Source organism: Callithrix jacchus, chromosome 1 (genome assembly GCF_049354715.1).
Source record: "Callithrix jacchus isolate 240 chromosome 1, calJac240_pri, whole genome shotgun sequence".
Taxonomy (NCBI): domain Eukaryota; kingdom Metazoa; phylum Chordata; class Mammalia; order Primates; family Cebidae; genus Callithrix; species Callithrix jacchus.
In genome coordinates, this window is record NC_133502.1 from 212,320,650 (window position 1) to 212,338,587 (window position 17,938).

At 51.7% G+C, this 17,938-nt stretch overlaps 1 protein-coding gene and 1 long non-coding RNA gene across 11 annotated transcripts in view; one reads left to right on the forward strand and one right to left on the reverse strand.

Moving 5' to 3' along the window:
• Positions 1-17,938, forward strand: part of LOC118150509 (uncharacterized) — a 29,278-nt gene that overhangs the window by 5,994 nt on the left and 5,346 nt on the right. The window lies entirely within an intron of this gene.
• The window catches only part of ADA2 (adenosine deaminase 2), a 35,841-nt gene continuing 30,090 nt past the window's right edge, over positions 12,188-17,938 (reverse strand). For all 9 annotated transcript variants that reach the window (XM_035284718.3, XM_035284619.3, XM_035284920.3 and 6 more), the window contains 3 exons: positions 13,727-13,884; positions 13,094-13,296; positions 12,188-12,850 (listed from right to left, as the gene is read on the reverse strand). In XM_035284718.3, coding sequence (XP_035140609.1) covers positions 12,757-12,850; positions 13,094-13,296; positions 13,727-13,884 — 455 coding nt within the window. In that variant the 3' untranslated portion in view covers positions 12,188-12,756. The remainder of the gene's footprint in view (positions 12,851-13,093; positions 13,297-13,726; positions 13,885-17,938) is intronic.

Sequence of the window (17,938 nt, forward strand, 5' to 3'; positions counted from 1 at the left end):
TATGCCAAGGACAGGTGAATACCTGCTACCAAGGGTACCATCAGCAAGCCCATTTTGTCTCCCAAATAAGTGGTGTTCTCCAACAAGCTTTTAGCAGTAACAAAACACAATTTTTTTTTTTTGAGACGGAGTTTCGCTCTTGTTACCCAGGCTGGAGTGCAACGGCAGGATCTCGGCTCATCGCAACCTCCGCCTTCTGGGTTCAGGCAATTCTCCTGCCTCAGCCTCCTGAGTAGCTGGGACTACAGGCACGCGCCACCATGCCCAGCTAATTTTTGTATTTTTAGTAGAGATGGGGTTTCACCTTGTTGACCAGGCTGGTCTCCATCTCTTGACCTGGTGATCCACCCGCCTTGGCCTCCCAAAGTGCTGGGATTACAGGCGTGAGCCACCGCGCCCGGCCTAACAAAACACATTTTTATTCTCATCTGTCCCTTGTCTATTTTTCTTTTCTTTTTTTTTTTTTTTTTTTTTTTTGAGACAGAGTCTCACTCTGCTCTCCAGGCTGGAATGCAATGGCGTGGTCTCTTCTCACTGCAACCTCCGCCTCCTGGGTTCAGGTGATTCTCCTGCCTTAGCCTCCTGAGTAGTTGGGACTACAGGCGCATGCCAGCACACCCGGCTAATTTTTTGTATTTTTAGTAGAGCCAGATTTCACTATGTTGGCCAGGCTGGTCTTGAACTCCTGACCTTGTGATCTGCCCACCTCGGCCTCTCAAAGAACTGGATTACAGACATAAGCCCCTGTATCCGGCCTACCCCTTATCTATTTTTCAGTGATTTAGATTTAAGCAGGAAAGCCTGAGTTCCTCTATTTTTCTTTTCTTTTTTGAGACAGAGTCTCAGTGTCGCCCCGGCTGGAGTGCAGTGGTGCATCAGAGTTCACTGCAGCCTTGACTTCCAGCAGTCCTCCCACCTCAGCCTCCTGAGTAACTGGGATCACAGGCATGCATCACTATGCTCAGCCAATTTTTTTTTTTCTAGACACGGTCTAACTATGTCACTCAGAACTGGTCTAGAACTCCTGACCTCAAGTAATCCTCCTGCCTTTGCCTCCCAAAGTGTGGGAGTATAGGTGTGAGCCACCATACTTTGCCTCTTTTTTTTGAGATGGAATCTGGCTCTGTCACCCAGGCTGGAGTGCAGTGGCACAATCTTGGCTCACTGCAACCTCCATCTCCCAGGTTCAAGCAATTCTCCTGCCTCGGCCTTCCAAGTAGCTAGAATTATAGGCACGCGCCATCACACCTGGCGAATTTTTCATGTGTAGTAGGATGAGGTTTCACCGTGTTGGCCAGGCTGGTCTCGAACTCTTGACCTCAAGCGATCTGCCCACCTCAGCCTCCCAAAGTGCTGGGATTACAGGCATGAGCCGCCGTGCCTGGCCCTTCTTTCTTTTTTTAAGAGATAAGGTCTCACTCCATCGCCCAGGCTAGAGTGCAGTGGTGCAAACATGGCTCACTGGGCTTGTGCAGTGGTGCAAACGTGGCTCAAACTCCTGGGCTTGAGCGATCCTCCCACCTTAGTTTCCTGAGTAGCTGGGACTACAGGCACATGCCACTATGCCAGCCTAATTTTTTTTGGAAGTGGGGACTCCCTCTGTTGCCCAGGCCAGTCTCAACTGGCTTTAAGCAATCCTGTTGTCTCAGCCTCGGAAAGTGATTTATTCCTAAAACTCCAACAGCCTCTTTCACCCCAGCCCCAGACTAGAGACCCCTGCTGCACCTTCCCATCCCCTGCAGATGAGTGGAATAGCAGGCCACCTCTGTTCTGGTGAGAGTTCAGGTGCCCATGCAATCTCTAGACCTTTCCCCACCCCGACTCCTCAGGTTCCTTCTGAAGGCAGGAACCACAGGGAGAACAGAGAATGCCAGAAGTTGAGCTCATTCCCTCCATGGCATCCATACCTGACACTTGGTCCTATACTTGGGAAGGAGGGCAAGAACAAGAGGTTCTTGAGAATGACAAGGCGAAGCAGCAGGCAGAGACAGGCCCGAGGGCTCCACTGGCAAGCTTACACACCCCACGGACATTGGGACAAGTTTCTTCCTTCACGGTATCAAGCCCACCTGTCTCCCCTGCTCAGAAAAAGTCAGGTCCAGGACATGGCTGTGTTAATGCTGGGCTGATGGTCCCACAGTTTTAACACCCAAACTGTCCCAGGCCCCTTTATAGCTGTGCTCAGGCATTGGGAAAAGGAGGTGATGAATGAGGTGAGGTGCTTGCAAAGCCTGCCAGAGCATGTGACAGGGTTGTAGTGGACTGGGGCTCGGGTCCTGGTCAGTAAGCTGGGATGGTGACCCGGTCTGAGATGGAGTGTGCGGCCCTGATTCACAGGCAAGTGACATTTATAGAAAAGATTAGGCACCTCCCAGGCTGAACACTCTGTCATTGAGCCCATCTACCCTCACCCTCGGCCTCTACACTCCTCGCCAGAGCTCGGGGGGCAGGGGTGGAAGGGTGACCTTCCGACATCCTCACCCATCTATAGAAGAAAGTCACTCAGGGAGCTGCCAGACCAAACAGACAGCTCTCCTCAGCCCAGTGCTCCTGATGGGGGCTCCAGTCCCCAGCCCTGCCCCGCTTCTGCCTTTGCCATGTCCCCCTGTTCCTTTCCTGTGGTCTCACCATCCTCTCCCCACCCCATCATCACTTGCTCCAGGGAACTCTGACCCAAGAGAGGCCAGCTGGCCCAAAGCACCTGAAATGCTGGCAAGGGACAGAGCCCTTGGCGGAGTCCCTCTGGAGAGTCAGGCCAGGTCATGGCAGCTTCAAGTGCAGACAGAGGAGACAGCCCTAGAGATTCAGGCTCCAAGCTGCCCCGTGGCCTGGCATGCCAGCCTGGCTCCTTCTGCCCAGTCCAACCTGTATTCATGTTGAACACAGGCTGTCTTCTTGGGGGGAAAGGGACAAGAAAAAGGAAAGGAGAGGAGGGGATGGGAGAAAGAAGTTGGAGAGGAAGAGAGAAAAGAACGGGCAAGAGAAGCTTGATCAAGGAAATTTTAAAACCCATCAGAGGTCCGGGTGCAATGGCTCACGCCTGTAATCCCAACACTTTGGGAGGCCGAGGCAGGCGGATCACCTGAGGTCAGGAGTTCAAGACCAGCCTGACCAACATGGAGAAACCCCATCTCTACTAAAAATACAAAAAAATTAGCCAGGTGGGGAGGCGGTTGCCTGCAATCCCAGCTACGCCAAAGGCTGGGCCAGGAGAATGGCTTGAACCCAGGAGGTAGAGGTTGCAGTGAGCCAAGATCGAGACATTGCAGCCCAGCCTGGGCAACAAGAGCGAAACTCCATCTCAAAAAAAACACCCAACAGAGAGGAAGAGAACGGAGGAGGAAGGAAACACCAGTAAACAAAGTTTTTTTTTTGGAGACAGAGTCTTCCTCTGTTGTCCAGGCTGGAGTGCAGTGACTTAGTCTCGACTTGCTGCAGCCTCAACCTTGGGCTCCAGCAATCCACCCACTTCAGCCTCCCCACCACACCCGGCTATTTTTTTTTTTTTTTTTTTGGCAGATATGGGGTTTTGACATGTTGCCCCAGCTGGTCTCAAATTCCTGGGCTCAAGCGATCGACCTGCCTCGGCCTCCCAAAGTGCTGGGATTACAGGCGTATGAACCGCTGCTCCCACACTGACGGAGTCTTTTGTCTTGGTTTTGTGTTTTTAGTTCTTTGTTTTGGAGACAGAGTCTCGCTCTGTCACCCAGCCTGGAGTGCAATGTCGCCATCTCGGCTCACTGCAACCTCCGTCTCCCAGGTTCAATTGATACTCCTGCCTCAGCCTCCCAAGTAACTGGGATTACAGGTGCATGCGGCCACACCTGGCTAGTTTTTTGTATTTTAGTAGAGACGGGGTTCCACTGTGTTGCCCAGGCTGATCTCAAACTCCTGAGCTCAGGCAATCCACCCACCTCGGCCTCCCAAAGTGCTAGGATTACAGGCGTGAGCCACCGCACCCGGCTTTGTTTTGTGGTTTTTTGTTTGTTTTGTTTTGGTTTGGTTTTGGTTTTGGTTTTGAGATGAGTCTTGCTCGGTTGCCCAGGCTGGAGTGCAATGGCGCAATCTCGGCTCAGTGCAACCTCCACTTCCTGGGTTTGAGCCATTCTCCCTCCTCATGCCCCCGAGTAGCTGGGATTACAGGCTTCCGCCATCATTCCCCACTAAATTTTGTGGAGATGGGGTTTCACCATACTGGCCGGGCTGGTCTTGAACTCCTGGCCTCAGGTGATCCGCCCATCTTGGCCTCCCAAAGTGCTGGGATTATCACATCCAGCCCCTGACAGTGTTCTAAGCATATACGAAGCATGCAGAGTCCACGTAAGTCCCTGGGCTGGGCTGCTGGACTCCCTGCTTGGTGCCTGGTGGCTGTTCCCCAGGAGGGCAAATAGACTCCCTGCTAGCTGCCCTCCTGGCACTGTGAGCTCCCCGGCCCATCCCCAGGCTGCACTGCATTCCCAATCAGGACAGTTCCTGGACCTTCCAAATATAGCCCATGCCACGGTCCCTCCCCAGGTCCTAGGGCAAACGGGGCATTGAGGCACTCAGTTCAGCCCTCATACTCCCCTGCCACCGACCCTGAGAAGGGGCAGCTGGCACCAGGGAGTCGTTGAGCAGAACCTCAGCCCATCCTGCAAGGTCTTTCCTGGGGAGACTGGCATGAGGCAAGGGCCTCAGCTCCTGAAAGCCCACAGACTCCCATAGGAGGGGAAGGGACTCCGGGGACAGGCAGAGGAAAGGTTTGTGGGGAGTCAGTCGCCCTCCAGAGCCCAGGCTTATGAGTGGGCTGAGCAGATGGAGCCACTGACCAGTGCCATCTCCCCATGCCCTGACTCTGAGTGACCCCACTGGCTGCCACCGTTGCGGCTCCAGCCATACACGGGTCCCAGCCTTAGCCTGGCTGCACTTCATTGGTGTGAAGGTTAATTTTCAGTGTCAGCTTGACTGGATTAAGGGACACCTAGAGGCTGGGCACGGTGGCTCACGCCTGTAATCCCAGCACTTTGGGAGGCCGAGGCGGGTGGATCACGAGGTCAAGAGATTGAGACCATCCTGGCCAACATGGCAAAATCCTGTCTCTACTAAAAATACAAAAATTAGCTGGGCATGGTGGCGCGCGGAGAAACCCAGGAGAATTGCCTGAACCCAGGAGGTGGAGGTTGCGGTGAGCCGAGATCGAGCCATTGCACTCCAGCCTGGGTAATGGGCGAAACTCCATCTCAAAAAAAAAAAAAAAGAAAGCAACACTAATGATCCAAACAGCTTCCTGAATTTGTGTTAAGAAAGCCTTATCATAAGTTCCATCATTCTAATTAATCTACCAAGATAATGTAATTACATTTGGTTTTGTAAGGTATACAACAGTGATCTCCTATTTTGGTGTCAATATTTTAATAAAGTTTTGATTATGGGCAAAAAAAATATCATCTATCTGTCCCCTATCTATCTATGTATGTATCTGTCTCCATGCTATACATTGTATCTCTCTGGAGAACTGACTAACCAGATGCAAACAGGAAGGGACACCCCATTAAATGGTCCTGCTGAAAGAATCAATCCTAAATCTTAACAAGACTTAAGATCCAGGTGGGGTGCAGTGGCTCAGATCTGTAATCCTAGCACTTTGGGAAGCCGAGATGGGCAGATCACTTCAGGTCAGGAGTTCGAGACCAGCCTGGCCAACATAGTGAAACCCCATCTCTACTAAAAATACAAAAGTTAGTGGGGGGTGGTGGCTCATGCCTGTAGTCCCAGCTACTCAGGAACCTGAGACAGGAGAATTGCTTGAACCCAGGAGATGGAGGTTGCAGTGAGCCAAGATTGTACCATTGCACTCCAGCCTGGGCAACAGAGGAAGACTCCCTCTTGGGAAAAAAAATTAATAATAATAATATTACAATAATTAGCCAGCCATGATAGTGTGCACCTGTGGTCCAGATGCGGCAGGAGAATCGCCTGAACCCAGGAAATGGAGGCTGCAGTGAGTTCAGATGTGCACCTGCACTCCAGCCTGGGCTACAGAGTAAGACTCTGTCTCAAAAAAAAAGAGCTCAGAACAGTGTGGATACTGTGCTGTCTTTTATATCAGAGTGGGGAAAGCAGTGTATATTTTCTTTTGTTTATTTTGCATAAAGAAACACAAGCAAGTAAGCGTGGTGGGAGAATGGGTAGGACGGGAAAGCGGAGGGTGGAAAACGGGTGGGCACAAGCCTTTCCAGTGTGTTCCTTTTCATAGTTTTGGAAATTTTGAAAGGTGATTTACATAGATTCATGTTTTAATTTTAAATGTAATTAAAATTTAAAGTTAATTATTGCATTACTCTCCTATCCTGTTTGAGACAGAGTCTTGCTCAGTCTCCAGGCTCACCGCAACCTCCGCCTCCTGGATTCAGGCAATTCTCCTGCCTCAGCCTCCCGAGTAGCCAGGACTACAGGCTCACACCACCACCACACCCAGCTTTTTTGTAGTTTTTATTATAGATGGGATTTCACCATGTTGGCCAGGATGGTCTCGATCTCTTGACCTCTTGATCCACCCGCCTCGGCCTCGCAAAGTGCTGGGATTACAGGCGTGAGCCACCGCGCCCGGCTTGTTTTTTTTTTTTTTTTTTTTTTTTTTTTAAGAGACAAGAGTCTGCTCTGTTCCCCAGGCTGGTCTAGACTCCCGGGCTTGAGCCCCGCCTGGACCTCCCAGAGTGCTGGCTACAGGCGCCGCCACCACCCGGCCTGTTCTGCAAATGCTCAGAAGCCAGGATGGCCCAAGGTCACCAGGGACCATGCTGCCTGGCAGAGGGTTGAGGCCGGGAGGGGACCGTGCAGACAGGCGAGGCCATTCATGATCTGTGGGAATGGCCGCGGGGAACTCTGTGCCGTCCCGCGGCCCCACCCCGCTCCGCTATGGGAAGCTGTAGCTTGGCGCTGCCCGCTGTGACGCGAAGGACGGCGAGGGCACCCGGGTCGCGGTGGAAACGGGGGTGGGACCGGGCGCGGCCGGCAGGGGGCAGCAGCTCCACAGCTGCGCGGAGCTTGGGGACAGAGTCCCCAGCGAATCGCGGCCGGCGTTCTGCCACTTCCCCGCCGCCACCGCACCCACCGGGCTGGGGGGCCGCAGCCGACTGCCGGGCGCGCCGGGACAAAGGGAGCCCCCGGTGGGGCCTGGGCGCCTACATCTTTCCTCCTGGGGAAGGAGGGGACAGGAAACTGAGGCTGTTTCCGGGCTGCCCCCGGCCGGGGAGAGCAGGGCTCGGGAGGATCGGCCCGGCCCGAGGCGGTGCCCCAGAGACCGCTGCGCTCTGGCTCTGCACCCCGGAAGATCAGGGGCGGAGGCCACCCGAACCAACTCAGCCAGGACTGCCCGGGCCGGGAGCTCACTGGGGGGCGCCCCGAAACCCACCCCAGACAAGCGAAGAAAACAGCTCTGTGTCCCAGGACCAGCACTGATACCTGTTGTCACCCACTGTGCGACCTGGGAGAGTTACTGACCCTCTCCGGGCCTTAATCAGTCATTTGAAACACAAGCCAAGCCGGTAGATAAGATGGTTTTTTTTTTTTTTTTTTTTTTTTTTTTTTTTTTTTTAAAGATGGGGTTTCACCATGATGGCCAGGCTGGTTTTGAACTCCTGACCTCAGGTGATCCACCCACCTCGGCCTCCCATAGTGCTAGGATTACAGGCACTTTGAGTCACCACACCCGGCCGATAAGATGGTCTTTAGGCCTCTCCCAGCTCTGAGGTTCCTTGAATCTAAGACACTCTAGTCCCTCCCGGCGTCCCCACCCGGGGCTGGCTTAGCCTCAGGGAGGCCTGGCTGAACTGGGGCCCTCACGGAAGGTCTCTGCTCCGCTGCTCAGAAAAGGTCTTTTGGAAGGCTGGGTCCCACCCAGCGGAAGGTGCCAGAGGAACAGGCCATTGCCTAAAAAGCCTGGACAAATTAAAAACCAGCAGCTCTGCCCTGGTGTTTTCCGAGCACAGCCAAACCCAAATCACACCTCTGCACCCACCTGGCTCCAGCAGCATTTCCAGCCCGCAGATGTTATTTTTACACCCTTTCCACGCAGGGAAGCACTGAGGAGGGTAAACTATTTTTAGAATGCTATTTTAAGTAACATACTGGCCTGAAGAGGTGGCTCAGGCCTGTAATCCAGCGCCTTGGGAGGCCCAGGCAGGAGAATCCCTTGAGGCCGGGAGTTCAATACCAGCCGGCGCAGCAAAGAGACTCCCATCTCTATTAAATAAATAAATAGGCCGGGCGCGGTGGCTCAAGCCTGTAATCCTGGCACTTTGGGAGGCCGAGGCGGGTGGATCACGAGGTCAAGAGATCGAGACCATCCTGGTCAACATGGTGAAACCCCGTCTCTACTAAAAATACAAAAAATTAGCTGGGCATGGTGGCGTGTGCCTGTAATCCCAGCTACTCGGGAGGCTGAGGCAGGAGAACTGCCTGAACCCAGGAGGTGGAGGTTGCGGTGAGCCGAGATCGCGCCACTGCACTCCAGCTTGGGTAACAAGAGCGAAACTCCGTCTCAAAAAAAAATAATAATAAGATAAAAAATAAATAAAATAAAAATAATAATATAAATAAATAAACAGCCGGGCGTGGTGGTGTGCCCCGTGGTCCCAACTACCTGAGAGGCTGGGAAGGGCCTGACTAGCCATAAGGAAAGCACCAGCTGAGCCCTGGGGCTGTGTTGAGCGCGCCCCCTGGGGGCCCACCAGCTCCAGCTCTGCCTCTATTGTGACAAGGACCTCAGGAGACCCCAAGCGGAACTGCCCAGACCCGTGACCCACAGACTGGGCGGGGAGGGCGGGGGATCACACATTTTTGTTTTTGTTTTAAGCCACTACGTTTTGGGATGTTTGCTACATGGCAGTAAACAGAACAGCAACCATGAGAGTAACAGATTCAGACAGAAGTGCTCCGCGGGTGCAGGTAAAGTTTTAAGGAGGAGTGAAGACTGTTACATGCAGTGGCTCCTCTCCAGATATTTGTTAATTACCAAGGGAAAAACGGTGACTTCCGTGGCAAATTCTGGCAGCAATCAACTGAAACTGATCAAAGTCAGTATCATCTACTGAGACAAATTAACATCATATGTTAATGTGCAACAGCTGGCTGGTGGGGCCTGGATTTCTAACATCTGCTGACTTTTGTGGCATAAAAATTCCTGCAAGCTGGTTGCATGGCTCATGCCTGTAATCCCAGCACTTTGGGAAACTGAGGCAGGAGGATGAGTTGAGGTCAGGTCTTTGAGATAGGCTGGGCAGGATAGCAAGATCCCATCCCAACTGGGGGACCCAGGGCAAAGAGAATGTTCGAGGTTTGTGGTGGTGTTGTTTTTGTGGTGCGATCTCAGCTTACTGCAACCTCCACTTCCTGGGCTCAAGCGATCCTCCCACTTCAGCCTTCTGAATAGCTGAGATCACAGGCACGCCCACCATACCCAGCTAATTTGTGTATTTTTAGTAGAGATGAGGTCTCGCCATGTTGCCCAAGCTGGTCTCGAACTCATGGGCTCAGGCAATCCGCTCATCTCAGCCTCCCAACGTGCTGGGATTACAGGCGTGAGCCCCTGTGCCTGGCCTGTTAACAATTTTCTGTACTATTCTTGCAACTTGTTTTGAAATTATTTCAAAAAGATCAGATGAATGCTCCATGGACATTTAGTTCGAGAGGACTAGGCCACGAGGAATAAAAGCAAGAAAGAAGAACTGGCCATGGGCAAGACTGTTGCTGGTTCATTTTGCCAAATCGGAGATCACAGCACGTTCAGGCCAGAGGCTGTCTGCATCTGCCTGTGCTGGACATCCCTGCAGCCACGGCAACTTGCTACGCAAGTCCATTCTCCTAAAGTCCGTCTACCAACTGTTAAACGTAAGTTAGTGCGCTGGGACCTAAAGGGGGTCTTCAGGGATTTGGTGAGGCACTGAGTTACCTGCAGAGTTACACAGGACCCTAGAGGCTGTCTTCTTCCACCCGGGCACAGCCTGTGGTTGCTGACTCCCGGTGGGCAAGGCTTTTCCCCGTTCCAGGAACCAAATGGTGATAAACTAGGAGCGGAGAGAGGGCTTGCTGCTGCCTGAGAGCTCTGGTGCAAGTCATGGAAGATGGATAAGAAGACATTTACATCCAGCTGGGGCTTTTTTTTTTTTTTTTTTGAGATGCAGTTTTGCTCTTACTGCTCAGGCTGGAATGCAGTGGTGCAATCTCGGCTAACATCAACCTCCGCCTCCCAGGTTCAAGGGATTCTCCTGCCTCAGCCTCCAGAATAGCTGGAATTACAGACATGTGCCACCACGCTCGAATAAGTTTGTAGTTTGAGTAGAGACAGGGATTCTCCATGTTGATCAGGCTGGTCTCGAACTCCTGACCTCAAGTGATCTGCCCGCCTCGGCTCCCAAAGTGCTGGGATTACAGGCGTGACCCACTGCGCCCAGCCCCACCTGGGGCTTTAAAGAAATTCTTTGATCCCCTGCCATCCTTGAGTGAGGACAGGGCTGGCTTCTTGCATCCTTCTCCCAAGCCCAGGCACGGAGCTGCTCTCTGATGACACGAGGTCTTTTATTCGGGTGGCTCTGCTCTACTCCCCGCTTCCTCGGCAGCCAGCTGAACACACAGAGACACCCACTCACGCAATGCATTGTTTATTGAATACTAACTGGGTTTGGGCTCAGGCTCTGAGTTAGTAGCGTGTGTGAAACAATCAGAAACAATCACGAGTGCCTGCCCACGGGGGGCTTGCAGTCTGGCAGGGCGAGACTGTAGACACAGAAGTAAATGTCCAATTATAAATTGTGATTAGAGGCACGATGGAAAAGGGCAAGGCTTCCTGAGAGAAACAGGGCAGGCACAGGAAAACCTCTGAGACAGACAGGACAAAAGGGGGAAAAGGAACATGCTTGCTGGGCACAGTGGCTCACCAGCACACTCTCGGAGAGCGAGGCGGGCAGACCATGAGGTCAAGAGAAAAGGAACATGCTTGCTGGGCACAGGGGCTCACCAGCACTGGAATGGACGGAGGTGTCTTTCACCAGATATGGGGAAGGCCAGGGAAAGGTTTAAAGGGCTGAGTGTGGTGGCTCATGTCAGTAATCCCAGCACTTCCGGAGACTGAGGCAGGAGGATCACTTGAGACCAGGAGTTGGAGACCAGCCTGGGCAATATAGCAAGACACTCTTTAGAAAAATTAAAGTAGAGAAAAAGAAAGGTTTAAAGGGAAGAGATTGAGGGTTCGGAATTGTACCTCCTCAGTTCCAGAGATTCCTGTGAGCTTTCCAAGCACATAAATAAATGTGGGAATCATTAACAAATAAATGGTATGGAAAGGCAAGGGAATGGATGAGACCACCCAGGAAAAGAGTACACAGAGAGAAGAGAAATAAAGAGGACAGAGTTAAAGAGATCAGAACACGCCGGGCATGGTGGCTCACCCTTGTAATCCCAGCACTTTTGGAAGCCAGGGCGGATGGATCACCTGAGGTCAGGAGTTTGAGACCAGCCTGACCAACAAGATGAAACCCCTTCTTGGCCGGGCGTGGTGGCTCACACCTATAAACCAAGCACTTTGGAGGCCAAGGCAGGTGGATCACCTGAGGTCGGGAGTTCAAGACCTGCCTGACCAACATGGTGAAACCCCGTCTTTATAAAAAAAATAAAAAAAAAAGAAACCCCTTCTCTACTAAAAATACAAAAATCAGCTGGGCATGGTGGCACACACCTGTAATCCCAGCTACTCGGGAGGCTGAGGCAGAATCGCCTGAACCTGGGAGGCAGAGGTTGCAGTGAGCCAAGATGGCACCATTGCACTCCAGCCTGGGGGTCGAGAGCAAAACTCCATCTTGAAAAAAAAATTTTTTTCTTGATTAATTAATTAATTTTAAAAGATGGGGTTTCATCATGTTGGTCAGGCTGATCTTGAACTCCCAACTTCAGGTGATCCACCCACCTTGGCCTCCAAAGTGCTTGGATTACAGGCGTGAGCCACCACACCCGGCCAAAAAAATATTTTTAATAAAGAGATCAGAATAGAAGAGAGCCCAGGACTGAGCCCTGAGGACACAGCACAGAGGTCAGAGAGGAGGAGATTCTGAAGTAGGGAAACTAGGAGTGATGGACACAGAGCAGACTGGGTCAGTGCTGCTGCAGCTGAGAGAGAATGTTTCCAGAGGATGAAGCTGGTCAGCCAGCCAAGTGCTTCTCACTTTTTTTTTTTTTTTTTGCAAACCAACACTTACTGTCAGCACAGCCATCCCACCCTGCTCCAAGAAGGCTCTGAACAATGGGTGTCTGGGGTCTGTGGGAGAGAGGGGTCAGCACCATGAGAACTGCTGGAGCCACCACAGGGGCTGGCTGGGTCAGAGGCAGGGTCTGGGGGGCCAGCAGCGGGTGTGGCAGCTGTGGAGGAGCTGGGCCTGGGCTCCCCCTGGCTCATCTGCAGCAGGCCGGTGAGAGCTATCAGCTCCGGCCCACTGAGCCAGGTGGTAGAGCAGCCTGGGAAGGGTGACAGGCTGGGGAAGACCCAGGGGGACATTATGGGGGGTGGCGGCAGCAGCTTCATCACCTGCTGGGGGGCCTCGGAAAGGTACAAGGGACTCACTGTCCCTGGGACAGCAGAGGGTCTGAGAAGAAGACGTCTTCATGGCACATCACCGGGAACCCAGGCCATTGATTTGATGGGGTCATGGAGCTGATTCAAGAGTGGGTGAGTGGCGGTGGCAGCGCGTGCGGGAAGACAGCTCGTGGAGGATGGCTCGTTTCTCCTTAATCCGTAGCCACATGCGCTATGAACTTATCCCATCTCTTCTTCCAGACTGCCATGAAAGTATTTTTCTCAGTCTCCAACAGGCTACTGTACCTGCCGGAAGAGGAGGAGCCCAGGTCAGCCTCAGGGCAGGGGCTGGGAAAGGGCCAGGGAGCCTGAGGGGACATCGGAGGCTTGCAGAAAAGTCTCCCCAGTCCAGCAGCTAGGACTGACCAGCCATGATAAGAAGGAACCCACAGAAACCACCGAGGCATCAGCTTCAAGCCTCCTCAGATGCAAACAGGAGCTGTGGGCTGGAAGGCGGGCAGGGGGCCTGGGAGGACATGAGACACTCACTTGATAGAGTTGATGGCCAGCTGTTTGAGGGTCCTCAGGTCAGCCTTCATCCCCCCAATGCCCATGAAGACCTCATAGAAATCGTAGGACAAGCCTTTGGCACCAAAGATTGCTGGGTCATCAGAGCTGATCACCATGGGGTGCCCAGTGGCCATCAGAGTAGCTGCAGGGTGGTTTCTCAAATCAGACACCAGTTTCAGAACCTGCCCAGTAGGAGGCAAGGGAGAAAGATGAACTCCGATCCCTAAAAAGAGTAGTCTCGGCCAGGCGCGGTGGCTCAAGCCTGTAATCCCAGCACTTTGGGAGGCTGAGGCGGGTGGATCACGAGGTCAAGAGATCGAGACCATCCTGGTCAACAAGGTGAAACCCCATCTCTACTAAAAATACAAAAAATTAGCTGGGCACGGTGGCGCGTGCCTGTAATCCCAGCTACTCAGGAGGCTGAGGCAGGAGAATTGCCTGAACCCAGGAGGCGGAGGTTGCGGTGAGCTGAGATCGAGCCATTGCACTCCAGCCTGGGTAACTCCATCTCAAAAAAAAAAGGAAGAGAGAAGTTATACAGGAAAAAGTTTAAGAGGGCAGAGGTTGTGGTTAGAGGAGATCATGGGGATCAGCCGCATGAGTCACACATACCTGGTTAGAGATGGGACAGACTTCTACCGGGACGTCCTTTTTCCTCGAGTAAGCCCTGAGGGCGGGGTGTTTGTTCAGAGCAAATCCATGTCCGATCCTGGTAGTGTTTAGCATCAAAGCATCCAGAATGTTCTTGTCTATGGAAGTGCCCTGCCAGTCTGAAGACAGGGGAATGGTCTTCCATGGGGGATGGATGGGTCGGACCCCCCAGAACATCCTCAAATAAGCAGCCCCCCAAGCATGAAAATGAAAAGAAATTAACATCAACACAAACACACACAGTTTCCTTTGAACAATCCTAAGGAGAGATATGATACGGCTTTATTAATCATCTAATTTATTAATTTATCATTCTAATGAGGAAGCTGAAACTTAATAGCTTTTATGAATTGACCAAGGATATTCACCTAGTAAGTAGCAAAACCAAGTTTTAAACCTTGGTCTCTCTGACCTCACAGTCCACTTTTTTTTTTTTTTCTGAGACAAAGTCTTGCTCTCTCTATTGCCCAGGCTGGAGTGCAATGGCACGATCTCGGCCCAGTGCAACCTCCGCCTCCCGGGTTCAAGCCATTCTCCTGCCTCAGCCTCCCTAGAAGCTGGGATTACAGATGCCCACCACCATACCCGCTATTTTTTGTATTTTGAGTAGAGATGAGGTTTCACCATGTTGGCCAGGCTGGTCTCAAACTCCTGACCTCAGGTGATCCACCCACCTTGGCCTCCCAAAGTGCTGGGATTACAGACGTGAGCCACCACGCCCGGCTCTGGGACTCTTGTGTTTATAATCTTTACAATAAGGTGTTACAAGTTTCTCTTATTTACAACGTCAGTATAAGTACCTGTATGTGCTCACTTTAAGAATTTAATGGCACTGTCAAGACGTTATCCCTTGCTAGGGGACCGTAGACATTCTTGTGGCCTCCTCCCCTGCTGTCTCCATCATACCTTTCTTGCAGCTAAGGCCCTCGGTGGAGGGTGAAAGGTCAGATGTGGCTTTCCCAGACTCCCTTCCAGCTAAAATAGCCTTAACACTGGCCTGGGAGGTTATTTCTTGGAGAGCTTTGGGGAATTCCTCCCTGATGAAAGGAGATGCACTGGGGGGCTGTCTCCTATTTTATTTCACTGGATATGGTCACCCCGAACGTAATTCACCATCTGACAACCAAGTGGGGCAGAATCACCCACGAAATGGGCATAGTAGAGATTGCTTCTTTTTTTTTGAGACGGAGTCTCACTCTGTAGCCCAGGCTGGAGTACAGTGGCACAATCTCGGCTCACTGCAACCTCGGCCTCCTGGGTCCCAGTTCAAGCAATTCTCCTGCCTCATCCTCATTAGTAGCTGGGATTACAGGCACGCGCCACCATACCCAGCTAATTTTTGTATTTTTAGTAGACATGGGGTTTCACCTGTTGGCCGTGCTGGTCTTGAACTCCCGACTTTGTGATCCACCTGCCTCGGCCTCCCAAAGTGCTGGGATTACAGGCGTGAGCCACCACTCCTGACCCAGAGATTGCTTCTTATGTGAGATAACAAATGTCCTTATTGTAAACTCTGTGGGATGCATTCTTGCAGCCATAAGCATTCTAATGGATTCACATATAAAATGTGAAAATTTGGCTAGGTATAGTGGCTCACAGCTGTAATGCCAGCATTTTGGGAGGCTGAGGCAGGAGGATCGCTAGAGCCCGAGTTCAAGACCAGCCTGGGTAACATAGAGAGACCCTGTATCTACAAAAATTATGGCCAGGCGCAGGTGACCTGTAATCCTAGCACTTTGGGAGGCTAAGGCGGACCTCCCAAAGATCATGAGGTCAGCAGTTCGAGACCAGCCTGGCCAATATGGTGAAACCCCATCTCTACTAAAAATACAAAACATTAGCCGGGCGTGGTGGTTCATGTCTGTAGTCCCAGCTACTCAGGAAGCTAAGGCAGGAGAAACGCTTGAACCCAGGAAGCAGAAGTTGCAGTGAGCCAAGATCACACCACTACACTCCAGTCTGGACGACAGATGAGATTCCATCTCAAAAAAGAAAAGAAAAAGTACAAAAATTAGCCAGGCATGGTGGTGTGTGCCTGTAGTCCCAGCTACTTGGGAGGCTGAGGTGGAAGGATCGCCTGAACCCAGGAGGTAAAGGCTGTCGTGAGCCATGGTCATGCCACTGCACTCTAGCCTGGGAGACGGAGTGACACCCTGTCTCAAAATATATATATGAACATTTCACTTTTCTGGTAGAAATAAAACTCAAGAATTTTTATCGCTACCTAACACATATATTTTGGTGGATTTTCACTGGTTTTTAAAGATTTCTTCTTCTTTTTAAAAATAAGGACATTACTTTTAGGTTTTTGTTTTTTGAGATGGAGTTTCGCTCTTGTTACCCAGGCTGGAGTGCAATGGCACGATCTCGGCTCACCACAACCTCCGCCTCCTGGGTTCAGGTAATTCTCCTGCCTCAGCCTCCTGGGTAGCTGGGATTACAGGCACGCGTCACCATGCCCAGCTAATTTTTGTATTTTTAGTAGAGATGGGGTTTCACCGTGTTGACCAGGATGGTCTCGATCTCTTGACCTCATGATCCACCCGCCTCGGCCTCCCAAAGTGCTGGGATTACAGGCGTGAGCCACCGCGCCCGGCCTCTTTTTTTTTTTTTTTTTTTTTTTTAAAGATGGGGTTTCACCATGATGGCCAGGCTGGTCTTGAACTCCTGACCTCAGGTGATCCACCCGCCTCAGCCTCCCAAAGTGCTGGGATTACAGGCGTGAGCCACGGCGCCCGGCCTCTTTTAGGTATTAAATACCCAAGTCCTAGCAAAGTTGTCTCCAAGGATCACACATCTTGGAACTGGCTAGGTCCTGCGTTGCAACGTTTGTGCTGCCAGAATTATGTCACACACGCACGATTTTCCCCAACTAGACCACAAGCTCTTCAAGGTTAACAACCCCCTCCCCTTCAAACAATTCTTCTGCTCTCCTAGAGCAGACTTCGATCTAAATTGGATCTAAATTGACTGAAATGTCAGGAAAAAGAGATTAGTGCAGAGGGTCCCTTCCTCTAGAGATAGCATGATAAAGCAAAGCCTGCGTCTGGGTGGGAGACGAAGCTGCCCACCACTCTCTCCACCCCTCCTTGGTTTTCTGAGAGTGACAGGTAGGATGCCGTGGAGAGCTGCCCTCCATGTAAACGGCCTCCCCCGAAATCTTCCTTCGGATCCGAAATTGCGGCCATGATCTTGCTCAGGTTTACACATTTTAAGAACTGGACTATGGAGGGGCTAAGATGACTGAAAAAGCCCAGGAAGGAGTTCTGGGGAAGAAGGATGGGGCTGGACTAATGGCATTTCAGGAGGAATACCAGCCAGGGCCTGCACGGGGCAGGGCGGGGTTTCCCCTCCTGCAATGATGAGGGACAAAACACCCTAAGACAAGGAGCAGTCCTGGTTCTCCTCCCTCTTCTGCCTACTTCCAGCTCTGTGGCTTTGGACAGATCAGTTAAGCTCTCAAGCACAATTCCCTCGAGGATAGAGAGCTTAAGACAGGGTTCCAATTCATATGCGTTATATACATGCATCAAAATACTACACGTGGCCAGGTGTGGTGGCTCACGCCTGTAATCCCAGCACTTTGGGAGATCAAGGCGGACAGATCATTTGAGGTCGGAAGTTCAAGACCAGCCTGGCCAACAGGGTGAAACCCGGCCCTACTACTAAAAATTCCAAAAATTAGCCAGGTGGGTATCAGGACCCTGCAATCCCAGCAACTCCAGAGATTGCTTGAACACTGGAGACATACTTTACCGTGAGCTGAAATCGCACCACTGCACTCCAGCCTTGGCTACAGGGTAAGATTCAGTCTGAAAACGTTTTTGTTCTGTGGCTCATGCCTGTATTCCCAACTCTTTGGGAGGCCAAGGTGAGTGGATCACTTGAGGTCAGGAGTTCAAGACCAGCCTGACCAAACAGTGAAACCCCATCTCTACTAAAAATACAAAAATTAGTCAGACATGGTGGCGCAAGCCTGTAATCCCAGCTACTCCAGTGGCTGAGGCAGGAGAATCACTTGAACCCAGGAGGCAAGGTTGCAGTGAGCTAAGATCTCACCACTGCACTCCAGCCTGGGTGACAGAGTGAGACTCCGTCTCAAAAATTTTTTATATTTGTGTAGAATGGGATCTTGCTATGTTGCCCAGACTGGTCTTAAACTCCTGGGCTCAA